This window comes from Periplaneta americana, chromosome 3 (genome assembly GCF_040183065.1).
Source record: "Periplaneta americana isolate PAMFEO1 chromosome 3, P.americana_PAMFEO1_priV1, whole genome shotgun sequence".
NCBI classification, from domain to species: domain Eukaryota; kingdom Metazoa; phylum Arthropoda; class Insecta; order Blattodea; family Blattidae; genus Periplaneta; species Periplaneta americana.
In genome coordinates, this window is record NC_091119.1 from 164,537,682 (window position 1) to 164,556,207 (window position 18,526).

The 18,526-nt window shown below is 35.2% G+C and overlaps 1 protein-coding gene across 4 annotated transcripts in view; it reads left to right on the plus strand.

Moving 5' to 3' along the window:
• The window catches only part of LOC138696808 (paired box protein Pax-6-like), a 571,671-nt gene extending 554,260 nt beyond the window's left edge, over positions 1-17,411 (plus strand). For all 4 annotated transcript variants that reach the window (XM_069822225.1, XM_069822227.1, XM_069822226.1 and 1 more), the window contains 2 exons: positions 2,559-2,851; positions 5,977-17,411. In XM_069822225.1, the coding sequence (XP_069678326.1) occupies positions 2,559-2,851; positions 5,977-6,065 (382 nt within the window). In that variant the 3' untranslated portion in view covers positions 6,066-17,411. The remainder of the gene's footprint in view (positions 1-2,558; positions 2,852-5,976) is intronic.
• Positions 17,412-18,526: the final 1,115 nt, after the last annotated feature.

Below are 18,526 nucleotides of genomic sequence, written 5' to 3' on the forward strand. Positions count from 1 at the left end.
TCGATAAGCTCCGTTACGGTGATTTCAAGTTTACTATCCGTTCACTAGTCACTACTATACTTATTTACTTACTTACAAATGGCTTTTAAGGAATCCGCAGGTTCATTGCCGCCCTCAAGCCCGCCATCGGTCCCTATCCTGTGCAAGATTAATCCAGTCTCTATCATCATATCCCACCTCCCTCAAATCCATTTTAATATTATCCTCCCATCTACGTCTCGGTCTCCCCAAAGGTTTTTTCCTCCGGTCTCCCAACTAACACTCTATATGCATTTCTGGATTCGCCTATACGTGCTACATGCCCTGCTCATCTCAAACGTTTGGATTCCTAAAAATGTCAGGTGAAGAAAACAATGCCTGCAGTTCTGCGTTGTGTAACTTTCTCCATTCTCCTGTAACTTCATCCCTCTTAGCCCCAGATATTTTCCTAATAACCTTATTCTCAAACACCCTTAATGTCCGTTCTTCTCTCAAAGTGAGAGTCCAAGTTTCACAACCATACAGAACAACTGGTAATATAACTGTTTTATAAATTCTAACTTTCAAATTTTTTGACAGCAGACTAGATGACAGGCATTTCCCTTATTTTATTCTGCGTTTAATTTCCTCCCGAATGTCATTTATATTTGTTACTGTTGCTTCAAGATATTTGAATTTTTCAACCTCTTCAAAGGATAAATCTCCAATTTTTATGTTTCCATTTCGTACAATATTCTGGTCACGAGACATAATCATATACTTCATCTTTTCGGGATTTACTTCCAAACCTATCGCTTTACTTGCTTCAAGTAAAATTCCCCTGTTTTCCCTAATCGTTTGTGAATTTTCTCCTAACATATTCACGTCATCCGCATAGACAAGAAGATGATGTAATCCGTTCAATTCCAAGCCCCCCTCTGTTATCCTGAACTTTCGTAATGGCATATTCTAGAGCGAAGTTAAAAAGTAAAGGTGATAGTGCATCTCCCTGCTTTAGCCCGCAGTGAATTGGAAAAGCATGAGATAGAAATTGGCCTATACTGACTCTGCTTTGCTGTGGTCGTGCCAGAGAATCAGTTCCATTTCGAGGCTTATTGTATGGATGCGTAATAGACTGTTTTTTACGATGATGGGTTGTAAGCCCTTCGCCCAACCCCCAAGATGGAGGACCACCCCTTATCGGTTGTCCACGACTACTTATTCAATATATTCGCAGCTACCCTCTATATCTGGAGGCCGCATATCTGGAGGCCGTCTCTTCTATCCACACCAGTCAGTACTATAGCATGCGTAAACAATGTACCTGCTGAATACTCCGTTCGCAAGTCACCAGAGACAGGCAAAACCTCATTCAGGCCTGTCCATAACTGTTTACCTTCGTGAGAGTGCTTACGCATGGTATCGCTCGCCTGCTGTCAACCTTTCTTCACAAGCAGACAGGCAGTGTGGTTGCACGTGACTCCCAAACAGTCCTAATAGTGACCCGAAAGGACTGTTTTGTTCCGCCGACCTGCGCCAGGCTATGTTCCTTTCAGGTGCATGATAAATATTAACCGAGTCTTATCCAAACCCGACAGGAAGCATAACTTAATTTACCGTCTTCTGAAACGTAATAAATACAAAGAAAACTATTTCTCGCCAGCATAATATCCATTAAATGCCAACAGTTATTATAAATAGCTTACACTTTCCTTTTCATCATAGCAATATAAATGCAATGCAAACTCTTCAAACTTTAAGCTTCATAAATAAAAAGGAATCTATCCCTCAGAAGTGATATAGCAAATCAATATTCCGTAGAACGAAAAACTTTTTTACATTTTACAGATCTTCATGAGACTTTTAATTGTTGATAAGGAAAAAGTTAAAATGAAATTTTTTCCTATAATAGTTGCTGATATAATAATTTTTACCAATGTATTTACAACATCTTTCCTTTTCTTTCTCCTTTCCTTTCCTTTCATTTCCTTTCATTTCACTTCCCTTCCTCTTTCCATTCCTTTCCCCTTTCCTTTCCCTTCCTCTTTCCCTTCCTCTTTCCTTTCCCCTTTCCTTTCCTCTTCCCTTTCCTTTCCATTTCTCTTCCCTTACCTTTTCTTTCACTTTTCTTTTCTTTTCCCTTTCCCTCCCTTTCCCCTTTCCCTCCCTTTTTCCTTTTACTTCCCTCCCCTTCCCGTCCCTTCCCCTCATCTATTCTCCTTTCCTTTCCATTTTTTTTTAACTAATCACAAGATAAGAAATGTTACCACGAGTATTTTGTTGAGTCAGATATACTTTGCAGGATAATGAAATGTATAATATTTATCTCTTCAGAATTCTCGTCGTCTCCTAATGTGACGAACTCTGTAACTAAGCCGTTTAGACAATTAGTTCATATGATATGTTTTGCTTGTTTGCAAGTGGATAACATGAAGCATATATTGAAGGTACACAATAACGGGACACTGTGTAATAAATCGTTTATAAAATTCTACAAAAAAAAAACGTTTCAACAAAAATTAGACAAACTGATTTTGTGAGAATAGTTTGTCCAGTTCTCCAGTGTGGAAGATGCCAAGATCAGCACTATTTTGTTTCAGCACCATGACAACAATGCCGAGCTTCAGCATGTCAGCAACCCACCACCCGGGGACGGGCGTCGCTGGAGGCGGAGTGGGTGTGGGGAGCGGCATGGGGCCTAGCCCCACGGCGTGCAGTCTCCAGCAGAGGGACGCCGTCACGGGAGGAAGCTACTCTTGCATGACGCGGCCCCCCACATACGACCCTCTGACTCTCGGGGCCTACGGAACCAGGCCGTCACCTTGCAGCCCCACGCAACCTTACCAGACCATGAACGGACATCAGTATTCCACGAACGGTACTTCTTCCACAGGTGAGTTGTGTACTGCAGGGAATTTCTTCATAATCTCCTCTGGGCTTCAGATATTTTGTTTCAAGGAAAAATGTCGTTCTTTGTTGATGTTCTAATTTTTATCCACAAAATCCATGGAGTCGCAAGCAATTCCGTTTTCATTCAAAGTTGAAGTCTGTAAACATGTGCCGACTACGACTTGGGAATTATAAGGGAAAATACTTTTCTGTTTTCAAGAGTCCCAAGTTGGAATCAATTTTTGGTGAACCCGAAGGTGGGATTTGTAAGAACATACCAACTCTGACCTCAGCCTTTAAAAAATGTGCACAGTGAAATTTAATCTATATTCGTGTCGTTTGAGTCTCTATGAGTCGAAGCAGAGTCGGAAGCAATTATTCTCGATGAAGGTGATTGTGGAGCTTACAAAAATATACTTCGGTCTTTTAAGAGAAAAACAGGTATTTTCGTACAGTGTGTGTAGCTAAGATCTGAAAATCGAAAACAATTGAGGCATTCAGAAGTCAACATAATTAACTCCTTTTCCAACGATTTTGAGATATTCAAGGTTGAAGTTAAATACCGGTTACACATAATTAATTCTGAGATGTATTCAAGAAGAATACTGCATTATGTGAGCTTTTTACTGAACTATGGAGTTAATCACATTGACCACTGAAAATATGGTCTATTTAATACATTGTCAACTTAGAAACTCTCAAATAACCAAAAGTGAAGTTAATTATGTTGACTTCTGAATGCCTCAATTCTTGATGGAGTTGAAGTTGAAGCCTGTAAAATGTAAAGACTATGATCTATGGTTTATGGTCTTGGTCTGTATTGGAATCCGCGTGAGCTGGTAGCAGAAGTCCAAAGAAATTCTTTCAAGATAAAATAAAACTTTCGTATCTTGTGAGTCTCCAGGAATTGGTCGAGGTTGGAAGTAGTTATCGATGAAGTCGAATTTGGAGGCTGTACAAATATACTGACTCCTATATCAGCTTTTTAAGAAAGAGTAAAATTTCGTAGCCTACATTTTGTATCATCAAGATCAGGAAGTTTGAATTGGAAGCAATTCTGGATTAAATCAAAATTGGAGTCTGTCGGTCTTTTAAGAGAAAGTAAAACTTTCGGACTTCGAAAATTGCCTGGAATTGGGAATCGGAAGTCAAATGAAGCTTAAATTTGATATTTAAAAATGTATCGATCACAATCTCGGTTTTTAACGATAAACTTTCGTACCTTCTGTATCGCCAGGATTCGGGAGTTGCAGACGGAAGCAATTCTGGATGAAGTCGAAATTGGAATCTGTAAAAATGTAACAACTTCGGTCTCAGGTTTCAAGAAAAATGAGAAACTGTCGTAGGTTGTGAGTGGCCAGAAGTCGGAAGTTGAAGACAGAGGAAATTCTGGATGAAGTAGAAATTTGAGTGTGTAAAAATATACCGACCTCGTCATCACACTATCACACTATCTTTTAAGTTGCCAGCAGTCGAGATTTGGAGCCTGAAGAAATTCTAAATTATGGCTGAACTAGTCGACATCATAATTTCAAGAGAAAGTAAGAACTTTAGTGTTTTTTGAGTCTGTGAGAGTCGGAGGTTGGAGTCTGAAACAATTTATTCTAGATGAAATCTAAACGAAAGTTGACATGAGAATTTGAAGAAAAAATAAAAACGTTCGTGTCTTGTGATTCTCCGGGAGTCGGAGGTTTGAGTCTGAAGCAATTCCGGATGAAGTCGAAATTGGAGTCTATAGAAATGTAGTCTACCGAACACAATCTCAGTTTTTTAAAGGACACTTTCGTGCATTGTGTCGCCAGGATTCGGGAGTTGGCGTCGGAAGCTGTTCTGGGTGAAGTCTAAAATGGAGTCTGTAAAAAATGTATCGGACCCGACCAGAGACTTTTAAGTTCTGTGCCTAGTGAGTTGCCAGAACTTGGGAATTGGAAGCAATTCTATATGACGTTGGAGGCTGTATAAATATGCCCACTCCGACCATGTTTTTTATTGATATTTTTGCTCGTTATGAGTCCCTAGGAGTCGGGAATCGAGATTCTGAGTTTTGATCGGAAGCAATTCTGGATGAAGATAAAGTTGAAGTCTATAAATATTCTGACACCAACTTCAGACTTCTAAGATAAAATAAAACTTTCGGATGTTGTGAGTCGCTGTGAGTGGGGAATTGGAAATGATTATGGTTGAAGCGAAGCTGTAGTCAGTATAAATAAACCACTTCTGATTTCGGTTTTAAAAAATAATCGTACCTTTTGGGAATCGGAATTGGAATCCAAAGCATTTCTATGTAAAACCGAAATTTGGTTTATAAAATATATACCTAGAACTGTATAGACCACGAGTGAACAGTAACACTTCCTCCACTGTGAGCCACCAAAGTTCATGAGGACATGGAGATTCAGTGACGCTTTTAGCCATTGGTGAGGGGCCAGTGCTTTAGCTTTGCTTCCGACACTTCAAGAATCGATTTTCGGGGTTGCTTACATTAATGCATATCTAAATATAGACTGCAAATATAAAAAATAATTTGATCATTCATGTGATCTCATTGCCGCTTTTCGAACAGCCACTTAACAGCGCTTCAGAGTGACAATGCTGTGTTGCTGAAATTCTCCAACGATTACAATTGCTCATTAACTTCATTTACCGCTTTGTATGTACAGATAATATAATTTATCAGCTTCAACTTGCTGGACGTCAAAAGTCGGCAGAATGGCTCAGTGTCACTTTTAATATGAGTGTTTCAATATGAACTGGTATTTTGCTAGTGGTTGCTGAGAAGTTGTACTGGGCAGCGATGTGTGAAAGGTTACATAATGTATCATGTGAAATTAAAATACCTTATCTTTATTAAAAAGTACTGAGAGAATTATGGAGCCTTGTTAAGCACACAAGAGTAGGGCAAATTCGATACTCAAATGTAGAGTTCAAGCTGTTGTTGGAAGCTACAGTTTCTGACTTACATTTCGTATTTTAATCTAATTTTTGTATTTAAATTTTTCCTTCACAGTACCTAATCTTAAACGACTAATGATTATGGAAGCGTCCTATATTACATAATATAATTTATTTTGCATTGTTGACGAGTCAATGTTACAGAGAAAACTAAAAGTTTATTCACCTCTTTTGCAGGTCTGATTTCTCCAGGCGTATCGGTACCCATTGCCGTACCTGGACAACCACCGGACATGACGTCACAGTACTGGCCACGCCTTCAGTGACAGTGGTGGAACTGAGCGGATATCTTCACTGACATTCCCTCTACTGAAAATGAAGACGGAGATGAAGAGCTTTCTGAAGCAGAATCGTTCCGTCTTGGACATGAATCCGAGGGAGATCTTGCCCAAAACGCCAGAGAGATTAGCCTACCGGTTTGTGTTGTAAGAAACGGTCAGCTGAGGCAATGGTTCAAAAGTTACGAGCTTATGCAAGAACACCCACAGCCTAACGTGATGAACATGGAACTGAACCACTGAACTTTAGGCGAAGTGTTTCAAATACTGCAATGATACAAGTAAATTCTTATTGAAATTCTCCGGTACAATAGTCCTTTTACGAGCACATTTGCTGACAAGTGGAAAGTTTTGTGTCATTCTTGATGGTTTTATTCTTGATCACAAATACCACGTCAGAAATAGCCGCAATTTAACTGCAATAGAGATTCACAAAACATTTTTAATTATATGCGAGTGGATCTTGATTCATTTGCTCAGACGATCACAAATAATTAAATATTCCTCAAAGACAACATCAAGTAATTGGACCATAACAATTTTTCCCCTCCTAGAATGAGCGCTTGCTATCAAACATTTCGCTCTCTCTCTATGGATTAAGGGTACATATGAACCGTGTTAACACAGCTACGAAGGTTTTAATTTTGTCAACTGTGATTTAAAATGATTAGACCTCGAGGCTTGGCAAGATGGAAAGATATGTCAGTAAAAACTTAGAAAAACAAAACTTTGAGATGTGCGTAACAAAATATTAATTTTATCACGCACAGATTTTGACGCTATTCTTCGGAAAGTGTCGGACGACTGTACACCAGTTAATTCATGTCAAAAATCAATGGCAAAAATAAATGATGTCTCGACGCAAATAAAAATAAAACGTGTCGAGGAAAATGAGATGATTAATGTGAATGCGTCTCTAAAGTAAGAAAAATAATAATAATAAAATGAAACAATTGATTTATAATAATAGTTAGATTATCGAGTATCGTATTTGTAAAAGAGGTCCAAAGGTACAAAATAAAGTGGAGAAAATCTATTCGTCGATTCCGGCTGGACTCAACAGGAATATGTCTCACGATAACAGCACCAATGACCCTGCTCCAGCACAGAGGGAACTCTTTATCCAGATGTTGCTCATGAATGTATTACACTACGTATAAATATAAGGGAGTACATTGTCTTATTCTTTTCTACGTACAGTGGATTGTTTAACCTACTTACCTAGTTCAATTTTAATCCAGAGCTGGTCCTAATATGTGAGTGAAGTCACTAAAGAAAGCAGTGGAATGTAAATGGTAGAATGAGAAAGTATTTTAACGATATGTAAGGTATTTCAGAATAACTTAACATTCAGGTGTGATAGAGGGAAAGTAATTAAACATTTTTTTAATAAATTAATGTCCGGAAATGCTTCCATATCGAGGTAATAAGTTACAAATCAAAACTCTTCATTTACTTTATTGTCGCTCATAGCTGTCTAATAATTTGCATTTCAGATATTCCTGTTACCATGGAAACAATTGAAATTAATTTGTTTTCGTTGTATGTTACAACGCTAAACGGGTTTATAAATTTCCAGTCATTAAAATGCATCTCTTTACAAAATGTTGAATTAGCAGATATGCACATGGCATATGGAGGAGCTTACGGCAATGGTAATGAGACATGGAAAATTTATGCCTTACAACACTTTCAAAACTAGATCAACATCTTCGAGATAGCGGCCAGTTAGTTTTCACATTGAGAATCTTTGAAATTTTCATTTCTTTCATAGCGTTATAGTGTGTTCATTTCAAAACTTCCCACCTTGAAAAATTTTAGATGTCCAGGGGACACAAGTTTGAGGGAAAACAACAGCGATTTTGTTTTCGAAAGGAAGTTCAAAACCACTGTTGACTGAATTTTCTTTTCAATCCCTTCACCTCCACCCATCACCACTTTTGAATTTAAAAGTACACCTCCTATCTTAGACACATCATTTTAAAGGAGATGATAAATCCTGTCTACAAAAAGAGAAATAATGATTTAATTAATTAAAGTTTAATTGGTATTGAATAGTATTACCAAGACACTGAGCTATTACTGTGTTCACTACAAAATATATATATATTTTTTTGCCGCCTGGTATAACTGGAGTTCCTGTTGTGGAATTGCCTGGGTTTTTAAGTTTATTTACAGCCTACATGCTTTAACATCTTAGGTCATATCGCGTGTGTAAGATCATGAACATTGGTGTGAACCTGTTTCTATTGTCATTTCTTGTAAATGGCTTGTATGCATTTTTAACCCCTATAATAGTGTTGTTATTCATTAAATGAAACTTTTCTGGCTCTTATCTCAGAAATGGATGGATAGATTTTTTTTAACGGATACAGTTTATCACCTCTTTTAAAATAGTGTGTGTGAAGATACGGAGTGCAATTTGAAGTTCGAAAGTTGGTGTGAAGGGGTGGAACAGAAAATTCATTCAGCAGTGACTTTGAACTTTCCCCTCCAAAACTAAATCGCGTGTTTTTCCTCAAAATCGTGTCATCTGCAAATCTAAAATTATTTAAAGTGGGAAGTTTTTAAATGAGCACATGATATATCGATACGGAAGTATTTCTGGATACTACTTTATTACAAAAAAAATCGATTGCCTGCCATATATCACATCTGAAAATTGGTAGTTATTCTAAAACACTCTGTATATTAAATGCATTATTTAGTTAAAATGTTCAGTTGATAATTAAAACATATTACCTCTAGAAAACAAACTTTTAAAAGAATAGCTTCAATAACTTTGATTTGAAACAATCCGAAAGAATAATTGCAGAAGCAACTGGAATTGGAATAAACATCTTGAACATAATTTTGATGACGTTAAGTCCATTATTTTGTTAATTAAATAAAAGTTTTTATTCTTGTGCTTACTTTATACTTGAAGTGTCAGCGATTACAAAATTGTTTTGACTATTGAATAACTCCATATTCCATATTTTAGAGCTTATCGGAAAGATGATACAGTAATTAAAAAAATGTTTAGGTTAAACTAAATCTATTTCAATCGGTAATTTTTATGATCCAATAACTGCTCCTTCAGCTAGCGTCAATTGAATAATTGAAATTAAATTCAACCTGAGCTTCGTTATGCACAGCCTGCTGTTAGTGTGTTGCAGTGACACTTCAAACGAGTGTCTATGAACTACCCACCCAAACTTTGTAGAATTGTAAAGGACTTGAAACTAAACAAGTTTTTCAAATACTGTACAAGTCGGAAATGCATTCTTACGAAGTTACAGCATAATTAAGAAAACACGTGTCAAAAAGAATATTTATTACTTGTGTTTCAATTTACACAGTAAGTTACATTAAATGTTCAAAATTACGAATCACCAATCTCGATGCAAAGACGAAGGCGTGGAAAGAGACTTTGTCGTGTGTGCTCGAAGACGCCAACATTGCGCCTAATATCCGCGGCTGCTGCAGTAATTCTGTCGATGAGAATCTTTTCAGTGCTTCATAAACGAGGGTTTTATGTAGCCCCATAAGAAATCTACTGCCTTGAGATCCGGCAACCTAGGAGGCCATGGCACAGGTCCATTTCGTCCAATCCAATGATAATCTAAGTGATGTCCAGATGATTTTGTAAATGCTGAGCAAAATGAGGAGGAACTGCATCGTGAAGAAACCACATATCATTCTTACAGCAAAGGTCACATCTTCCAGTAGTTCTGGCATCACGTCCCTTAGAAATGGTCAGTAGCCTACTTTTATGCGTTAAGTCATGTTTCATGATCCGGACACAGACGGTCAGGATGAAGTTCACGATAAATCCTTCGAGTTTCCCTAGTATTGCCCCAAACAACTCCGTAAGCGAAGTCAATGCACGTGTATTCGGCTGAGGTATGTCGCTCCATTCTATCGCACGAACAAAAATGACTCGCTAACCTTGGTATGCTACGCTGAACACTGTGACATATTAATCAGCAACGATTATAACTGGTTTCTTAATGCATAACAAGAAACCACATGACAGTCGAGTGCAGAGCTAATTTATTTTGAACTTAATTCTATAACTTCGTAAGAATGCACTTTCGACTTATACAGTATTTGCAAAACTTGTTTAATTTAAGGGATTAAGGGGTTGGAAATATTCAACATTTTTTTCTGCATTACTGTATCCTGTACAATAATGAAAATTAGTATGTGTAAAACACTGTCCTTCTGCTATATGAAAAAAAATATTTTTACTATTTAAAAAAACATTATTTACATTTTTTTTTTTTCAAATTTATTTCACTGTGCAGTGATGAAGCTTTTCCCATATAACTCAAAAACTATCCAACATTATGTGATGAAAATTTTTGTGTGTATTTATGCATGTCATATCTACAATATGATGCAAGATCACTTCTCTACCTTTGATAGATTGTCTGATAAAAATAAATTTATTTTTAAAAATGGTCAAATATCAGTATTTTCTTCTAACACAAAATAAAAAATATATATTATTTATTAAGGAATGTAGCTGAAAGAGCATGACACTGTAAACATGAGTTTTAGGAATAAAATAAAAGAGAGAGAACATGAAAAAAAAGTTAACAAGTTTGTGAGTTATGAGGGAAACGCTTCATCACTGCACAGTGAACTGCCACCATTTTTAATTAAAAAAAAATGAATTTTTTTTATCGTAAAAATATTTTTTCATATATCAGAAAGGACAGTGTTTTACACATAACAGTTTTCATTACTGTACAAGATATAGTAATGGAGGAAAAAAATTTTAAGTCCTCTACAACTCTACGAAGTTAGGGAAGGCAATTCATAGACACTCTGGATTTAAGGGGACATTCAACTTAAAAATTGGAGAAAAAGTATCATAGAAATGAAAAATTAAATTTCTACACTAATTTACGTGACTGAACTAAATCAATACTCAGAATTCTTCCCCTATTCATTGAGAAGTCACAGTCAAATGCACAAAGACAAAAAATAAAAAATGATAATTAAAAGTGATATTTCAATTAATGATTGATTAAAATTTGAAATATTTTTTATTTTGAAAAGTATTGGATCTAATGAGCTGAGATTTTGCATGTTACTTTCCATGTATATATTAAACTTTTTCTCCAAATTTGAAAAAGATTGGTCAAATAGGAAAAAAGTTCCAAAATATAGTTGAGTGTCCCCTTAAGTCAAATATTTTCTTGATGTATTGTCATTTTTCCTAAAACATGCTTATCTAAAAATGGATGGGCATGTAAATAAATATTACAATGCTCTAACTAGTCACGCGGTTGAAATATTTAAAAGTTACACAGTAATTCAGCTTTGATGGAAGTTTCAATTCTTCCATAGCTTAGTTTTCTTTCCAACGTTGCCTGCCTGTTATTATAACATAGAAAATGTTAAGAGTAATTCAAAATTATATAGGCTACACAGGTTTTTATGAGTGAAAGTGAGAGTGTACGGGGGTGTAGTTCTTATGATCTTAGTACGAGGCATCGTTAAAAGTGATATCCATAGCATCGAGGAGATTATGCTACTAAACATCTGTATGTAAGGCAACACCTCGAACCAAAGGCCCTATTATTACTTACAGTGATGTCTACTGGATGTTCAGTTCAAAGTGTGTCATGGCTCGCTGTATGCCGTCATGTGGCTAGCCGATGAGCCTAGAGAATTCAATCTTCCTACATATCCGCAGAGGTGTATTACCTATGTGCCGGAGAAGTTGCCTAGCAAGTACGGCGTTCATTCTGAAGAATACTTACCGATACGTACGGTAACGCCGATAGTGGCAGGAATATGAACTGTTTCGAAACATGTACTGAGGTGAGTTTTTTCTTACTGTCGAGATATGGGAGAGGGTTAAGACGATTACTTACGTATTTGTTGACATTAATTTCGACGGTCAACATGGACACGGAGCATTTGATTTGTGTTGTGGAATGTTGTGGTACGCAACCGATGATAATAAATACCCTGCGTACGACTTGGCCGCGCAAAATACAGTTCGAAAGAGGTTATGGTAGCACACAGACCGTACGGACCGTCATCTGTTGCTACGACGTTCAAGTTATACCGTACACGTTCTCAAGTTCAGATTGAACGCCTTGATTAATAGGCAACTTCTCTGACATAAAAGCTGAAACTCGCTTCAAATCGCTGACTCATCAAGTGACGTCATGACTCACTTTGAAATGAACACCCAGTAGAAGCCTATTGCATTGAAATGAAATCAGTCATTCGAGTCTGGAAAATGTTTCCATTACTCTTTCGCTGTAAATTTAAATGCAACATTACGCCGTTCCTGCACACTTTGCGAGAAGTTTACTTGTACACCGATTAACTTTTGCCGAATGTAAGATATCTCACACTTTATTCACTAGTGACTAAACCGTATAGCAGGTCAAATATGCGCACATTATGTGCCCTCCTCCTTTTCCTGCAGGTACAGATATAACTTAATATGCGAATGGTTTCCTTAGTTTAGTTCCAGTTTAAGTTAACTTTGGCTTTCATAGATTAACTTTATTTTTCTTAGATTAGTTCTGATATGCTTGTATTAGTCTTAGTTTCAACTAGTAAGTCTTCCCTTTTATTATGTCCGTTTCGTCTTCTTTACGCTAGTAACATATATGCAAGAAAAATTCAAACTGACGTAATAAATTAAAAATAACTCAAACAATCTACAGTTAAAGAAATGTGAACAAATCAAAATTAACCTAAAAAACTAAAGCCAACCCAAATAAACCATTCGTGTATGTTGGTATCCCTGAAGACAAATAATTTTCATAAAAGTAGAGCTTTATTTGAACGCACGAGCTCTAGTGATTACGGATTGAATTATCGTCCACTTTCACTCGGGACCTACACATTCGGTAAAGTAGACTGAGATAAAAATAAATGCCTTTGTGAGACCTTATGTAAATTTCTGAACGTCACCTTTCGCCATAATTTGATCGGAAAGGAAAGACATAAACCCCGGCCTTCGAGTACACCGGATCTCAATTCTATGGACCTTCTGTCAAAGTGGATGGGAATTCTTGCTTACACTACACCCGTCGAATCTAAAGAACGTCTTGTAGCATGCATCAACACTGTAGTTAAGTGGAAACAATAATATCCTCTCCGAATATCTTTCAGGAAGCAGGACAAGTCATTCCTATCTCGGTACTGAGCTTGAATTCAGGATGGAGACCAACATTTTTAGCATTTTAGGTAAAGTTGATGAAAATAATATGGTTGAACCGTTGTTGAATGATTAGTTTATCTTAGTTTAGTATTAGCCTGTCTGCGTTTGGCGATTTATACTAAACTATTGGATGGATTTTGTTCACAATCATTATCTATGAGTCTCAATTTATCAGAGAATCATGTACATAAAATACAATAATTTTAGTACTAGTCTGTAGACAGTGATTTGTAGTAACCCATAGGTTGAACTTCATATTTATTATCTACAAGTCAATTTATACAGGTTGCACATGAAATATAATAATTTTTATTTAAAAAATGAAAAACTTTTATAAGAAATAAAAAATATACAATGGTGATGGAGTTTAAATAATATCAGGCGATTTTCTTTGCGATATTTTGTGTAACAAATAAAACAACACAGATCATCTATTTTGCTCTCACTATACTCTGGACAAAATGCCTAGCGTCGTTGTGTTGTAGGTCTTCATAAATTAAACTTACCTACACCTCCTTTCACCCCCGAAGGTTTATAAACATAATTTTGAATCACTCTATATAACCACAGCTACAGTTTGATATGACAAGATGTTTTGTTCATACAGCAACTTCAAGATTTCTCTTAGGGAGGTTTCCCACTGGATCAACTCTCAACAGCAACTGAATCTTAATTGAGTTATAGTTGCAGCCTAACTGCGTTGAAGATTGACGTCTGTTAGCATGACAGCAACTTTGAGTTCAGTGACTGTAAATTCGTTATCATCTTTAGCTTGAGAGCATGCCATTCTACATATACAAACAGCAACTGTCAACTGCAGCCACCAAAATACAAAACAAACGCCAGCTGCTATCAACTCAGTTGACCAATTGAAACCGCAGTTGAGTTGAGATTGAAAGAATGGCGACGTATGCATCTTGTTGGCATTGTTGTATTAATAGCAACAGTTGAGTTGCGGTTGAAAGTTGCTCCAGTAGAAAACCTCCCTTAATATTGATTTTTAATAGTAACTAATATAAATTTGATGTATAACAAAGAAACCATGACAACGCAAACAAAATTACTGACGGCTTACATTTATGGAAAGTTTTTGTTGCAGTTGTTTGGTTTGGAAAGGACTTGAGTGCGCAATTTCAGTGTTCGATCTAAGGACCGGCTCTATTTAATGTTCCTCTCTGCTGTACAGGGTCACACAATCAGTGGCGTAATGACATCTTTTGATCGTATTGTTTGCAAGTCTCACCAGTTATGAGAAGTAACTTTATTTATAATCGTCTGCTTGCAGCAGATAAGTTGTTTGTATTCATTGTCATAGAAGGTACACGATGAGTGTTTGTCATATCTCTTTATATAATGTCATTACGCCACTCGCTACAGATATTCATAATAAGAAAGGGTGAAAAACATCTGAATTATTCATAATATCATAATTAATGGATTTCATAAATTCGTCGCAATCTGGCATTTACTTCCTTTAATACAATTTTTTCTAGCTTCCTTATAAAACAAGTACAATGTTTTAACAATTCTGTGTATACGAGATTGATACATGTTTTTATAGTAATTAATGCAACAATTTCATTTGAAACAAAATCCATATTCAAATTGCAAATTCAATAGCTTCCTTAAATTATGTCAGTTTTCTTTCTTGACGTCAATACATCCTTGTTTTGGATGCATTTGATGAGAATATCTAACATTTTTAGCATGATACAAAGTTAGAGAAATCTCCGCTACATGCTGCACATGCCAAAATGTACGCGTGCTGTCATCTATCGAGTATTGCGCGATCTACTTGCAAGTGAATGAGCGACGAGCATTATCTAAAAGAAGGGAGTTAATTAAAAAATTAAGGATATATTATTAAAGATATTAATTTAATTAATCAGTATTTTTGTCATATTTTTAATAAATAAATTAAACAAAAAATCATTTTGGCCTACTTGATGATAATAAAATTGAGAATAAAATATAAAACAATAAAAAAGAAGACGTAATCATTAATCATACAATAATTTGGATACTATGTAAATCCCATGTCAACTTTTGCGGAAGTGATTTTTCTTGTAATTATAAATAATACAATTATTAGAAGTTAATTATTAAAAAAGATAACCAAACATCCAATCTTACTAAATAGACAACTTAAATAATCATACTTATGGACTTATCGCAACGAATATGAAAAGGACAAACGCCTGAAAAAATTTTCTGAACTTATCAAATATTTCAAAAAAGAGCCAAATAGTGGATAATACTAATAAAAAGGTGTTACACATACGTTTTTGAACTTCTCTGAATATTTTCAAATACTGTAGCTATAAAAATTTTAAACATAGGTTTTGTATATCCTGGAGGAGACATTTTATTGCGGCCACCATTTCATGAGACTGTCTCTCTCAAAAAGAAACTTAACACTTTCGTTTACGACGAGCAGAAAGGGTCATAAGTAATGCTGATACTTTTATACGATAATATCTGGATTTTAACTCATTTTATAAAAACGAATTTTTGTCTTCCAATATGCAACTATTATTTATAGGAACACATTTGCCATAAATAACTGCCATAAACCACAAACAACTAGTTGCAGAAGCTTTGATTACATATTAATATTTAAAAATAAATGTTATCAAAAGTAACCGAAATCAAACAATTGAAAACTACGAGTAGTGAATGAAATTTAAAATATTAAATTTAAAGCTCCATAAGTTACAAGAAAATGTTAAGTATAATTTTATAATTTCTTCAGGGAAAAATTAATTAAGAGCAACATTCAGTGACAGTGTTTCTCATATACGTAACAACTGATGCATGTTCGCGGTGTTCAGAATAAGTTACATAATACGCCGGAAAGGATCTATGAGAACATTTGCATTTTTAAAACATTCCATTGTAGTTATAAATACCAATTTGCAACTTCAAAGTTAAAAACTATTACTTAAAGGGGAAAAAAATGTGAAAAAATTCCACAGAAAAATATTTTCCAATAGCTTTGATTTATTAGATTTCAAATAAAAGTTAACAAAAATACAAGTAAAAAAACAACTAAAATAAGCACCGTGATGTTAAACCCCATTATTTTTTTAGTGAAGTGAATAATAAATGTGTTGGTCATAAATTCACTTGTAAGGCATAAATTATTAAAGAATTTTACAAGTTTGTGATTCAGGTTATATTGAATTATTTAAGATTCGAGGTTTTGTTATTTATAGCGATGTTTTATGTTTAAACTCTGACAATACAAAGTTGTCAACGTTGGTATAAATTATATAAAAAAGAATAAAAATTTATGGCACTACAGTTTCTAAAATTATGAGGACCATATTCATTGTAGTTTGAATTGCGTATAATATCAGTTGATCCGGGTATTTCGATTCTAATAAAATCATGGATGTTTCAGGATTTGAAGTCATGTTTTCAACAGTTAATTAAATTGATTTTCTTCCACTGTAAGTTAAAGTGAAAAGTGCAAAAATGTTTGTCGTAAATGAAGCGTTTAGAATATTTTACACTAATAATAAGATCAAATTTTACTTACAGTAGGTCTAACGGATATGCGTTCATTTCACCAACTTTTGTTTCACGAAAAAAGTACACAGAGATTATTACAGTCCTTATGGAAAAATATCAAAAGTTCTTAATAATTTTCCCCACCTGCTATGTGAACTCAATCATTGTCAAACTAAATCCTTGAGTTTATTCTTCTCTAGTAATTGCCAGACTTAAAAAGTTGAAGTTGAGTTAATTGGCTTCAACTGCACAAAATAAAATGGAGTTCAGCTCACTTACAAATAACAAAATGTTCTTAACAGTATGGACTACATAACATAACTTATAAACAAAATTTCCTGAATGCATATATACACATGATTTACAAAATAAAACAGTTTTTCACCCTTTCAAATTTTGAAGTAAACTGACCGTTTTATTCAGATATTAGATAATTCAAACACTGTATTGTAAGAATCCCAAAGCACAGAATCATATGAACACAGTTTATGTAAATGGCATATTGAAATTTTTAACATATAATTATTTCATAGCACAAAACTGGTATTATTACTACATGAATATAATTTATAACAAGCATTTCACTCTTCTCAACCCATGAATGTCGGCGAATAAACTCTACTTTGATTTATAATTCGAAATCCTGTTTACTCATTTAACCCGGCTTAAATCCTAACCTCAGTCATAAAACACGAAGTCACTTCATTCTTCCCACTCTCCTAACCTGTCCTAACGGCGTGCTTGAATATCTGTATCAACATATTTGCGTCTGTTTGAGGTGCAAGAGAGAAACATTTGTAACGTTTAGACATGAATGGTTACTCTGACGTCTTTCATGGTACCATGGAAACAGAAGTCTGAGATGAACTTCGTGCATTGAGGTTTTCCACTCGACTTCTCTCGTTCTATTGTCTATTTAATGCAAATCTAAGTTTCCTCACACAATAGTCATGGGAATATTGGGTATATGGGTTATGTATATATGAATAATTAAAAAAAATGCACTACATTGAAGTGTTGAAGAAAGTATGTATAGTTTTTTTTTTTTTTTTTTTTTTTTTTTTTTTTTTTTTTTTTTTTTTAACTTCCCTTCAGCGATGGATCGAGGAAAGTCATTCTGCATTTTTCCAGAGCCTCAACCCTCTAAAGCAGGCCTGCACAAGGTTTGCGCTCTCAGAGCCGGCTCACAGCTCGTGAGCGGAATGCAGATACAGTATTAGCTGCGCTCTGTATAAGGGTGGACTGGAAGAAGGGGTGGATCTCGTACAAAATGTACACAAAAGGAAGTACTATTACGAGTGCTTATGAAATGAATTCCCGTTCAGTGTTTGCAAAACATCTTGGACTATTATTAATTAATAAAGAAACATTTATTTTACAGAAGTAATAGAAATTCTATAGCTACTTAAATGTACAATATCATTTTGTTTATTTATCAGTACATCAAAACGAGTTTTCATGCTGTTGGCAGCTGAAAGGAACAGTAGCCTACTGATCATAATGAAACATCAGTTACAGACGTTCGATGTCTGCCTTTATTAAAGTTTATTATAGAAAACAGTTGGTCACAAATATAAATGTTGAGCCAAACATAGCAATCATTTTCACAGCCAGCCTGTGTAGTCGTGGATATTATTGCTAATGTTTAGTCTTGTAAAACTCAACCAGGCTAGTAGTAATATTCAAACGATCTTTAGCTCTTAGGTCACATTGAAGATCAATAAGTTCGAGCTGTAAATCGTTAAATGTTAAATGT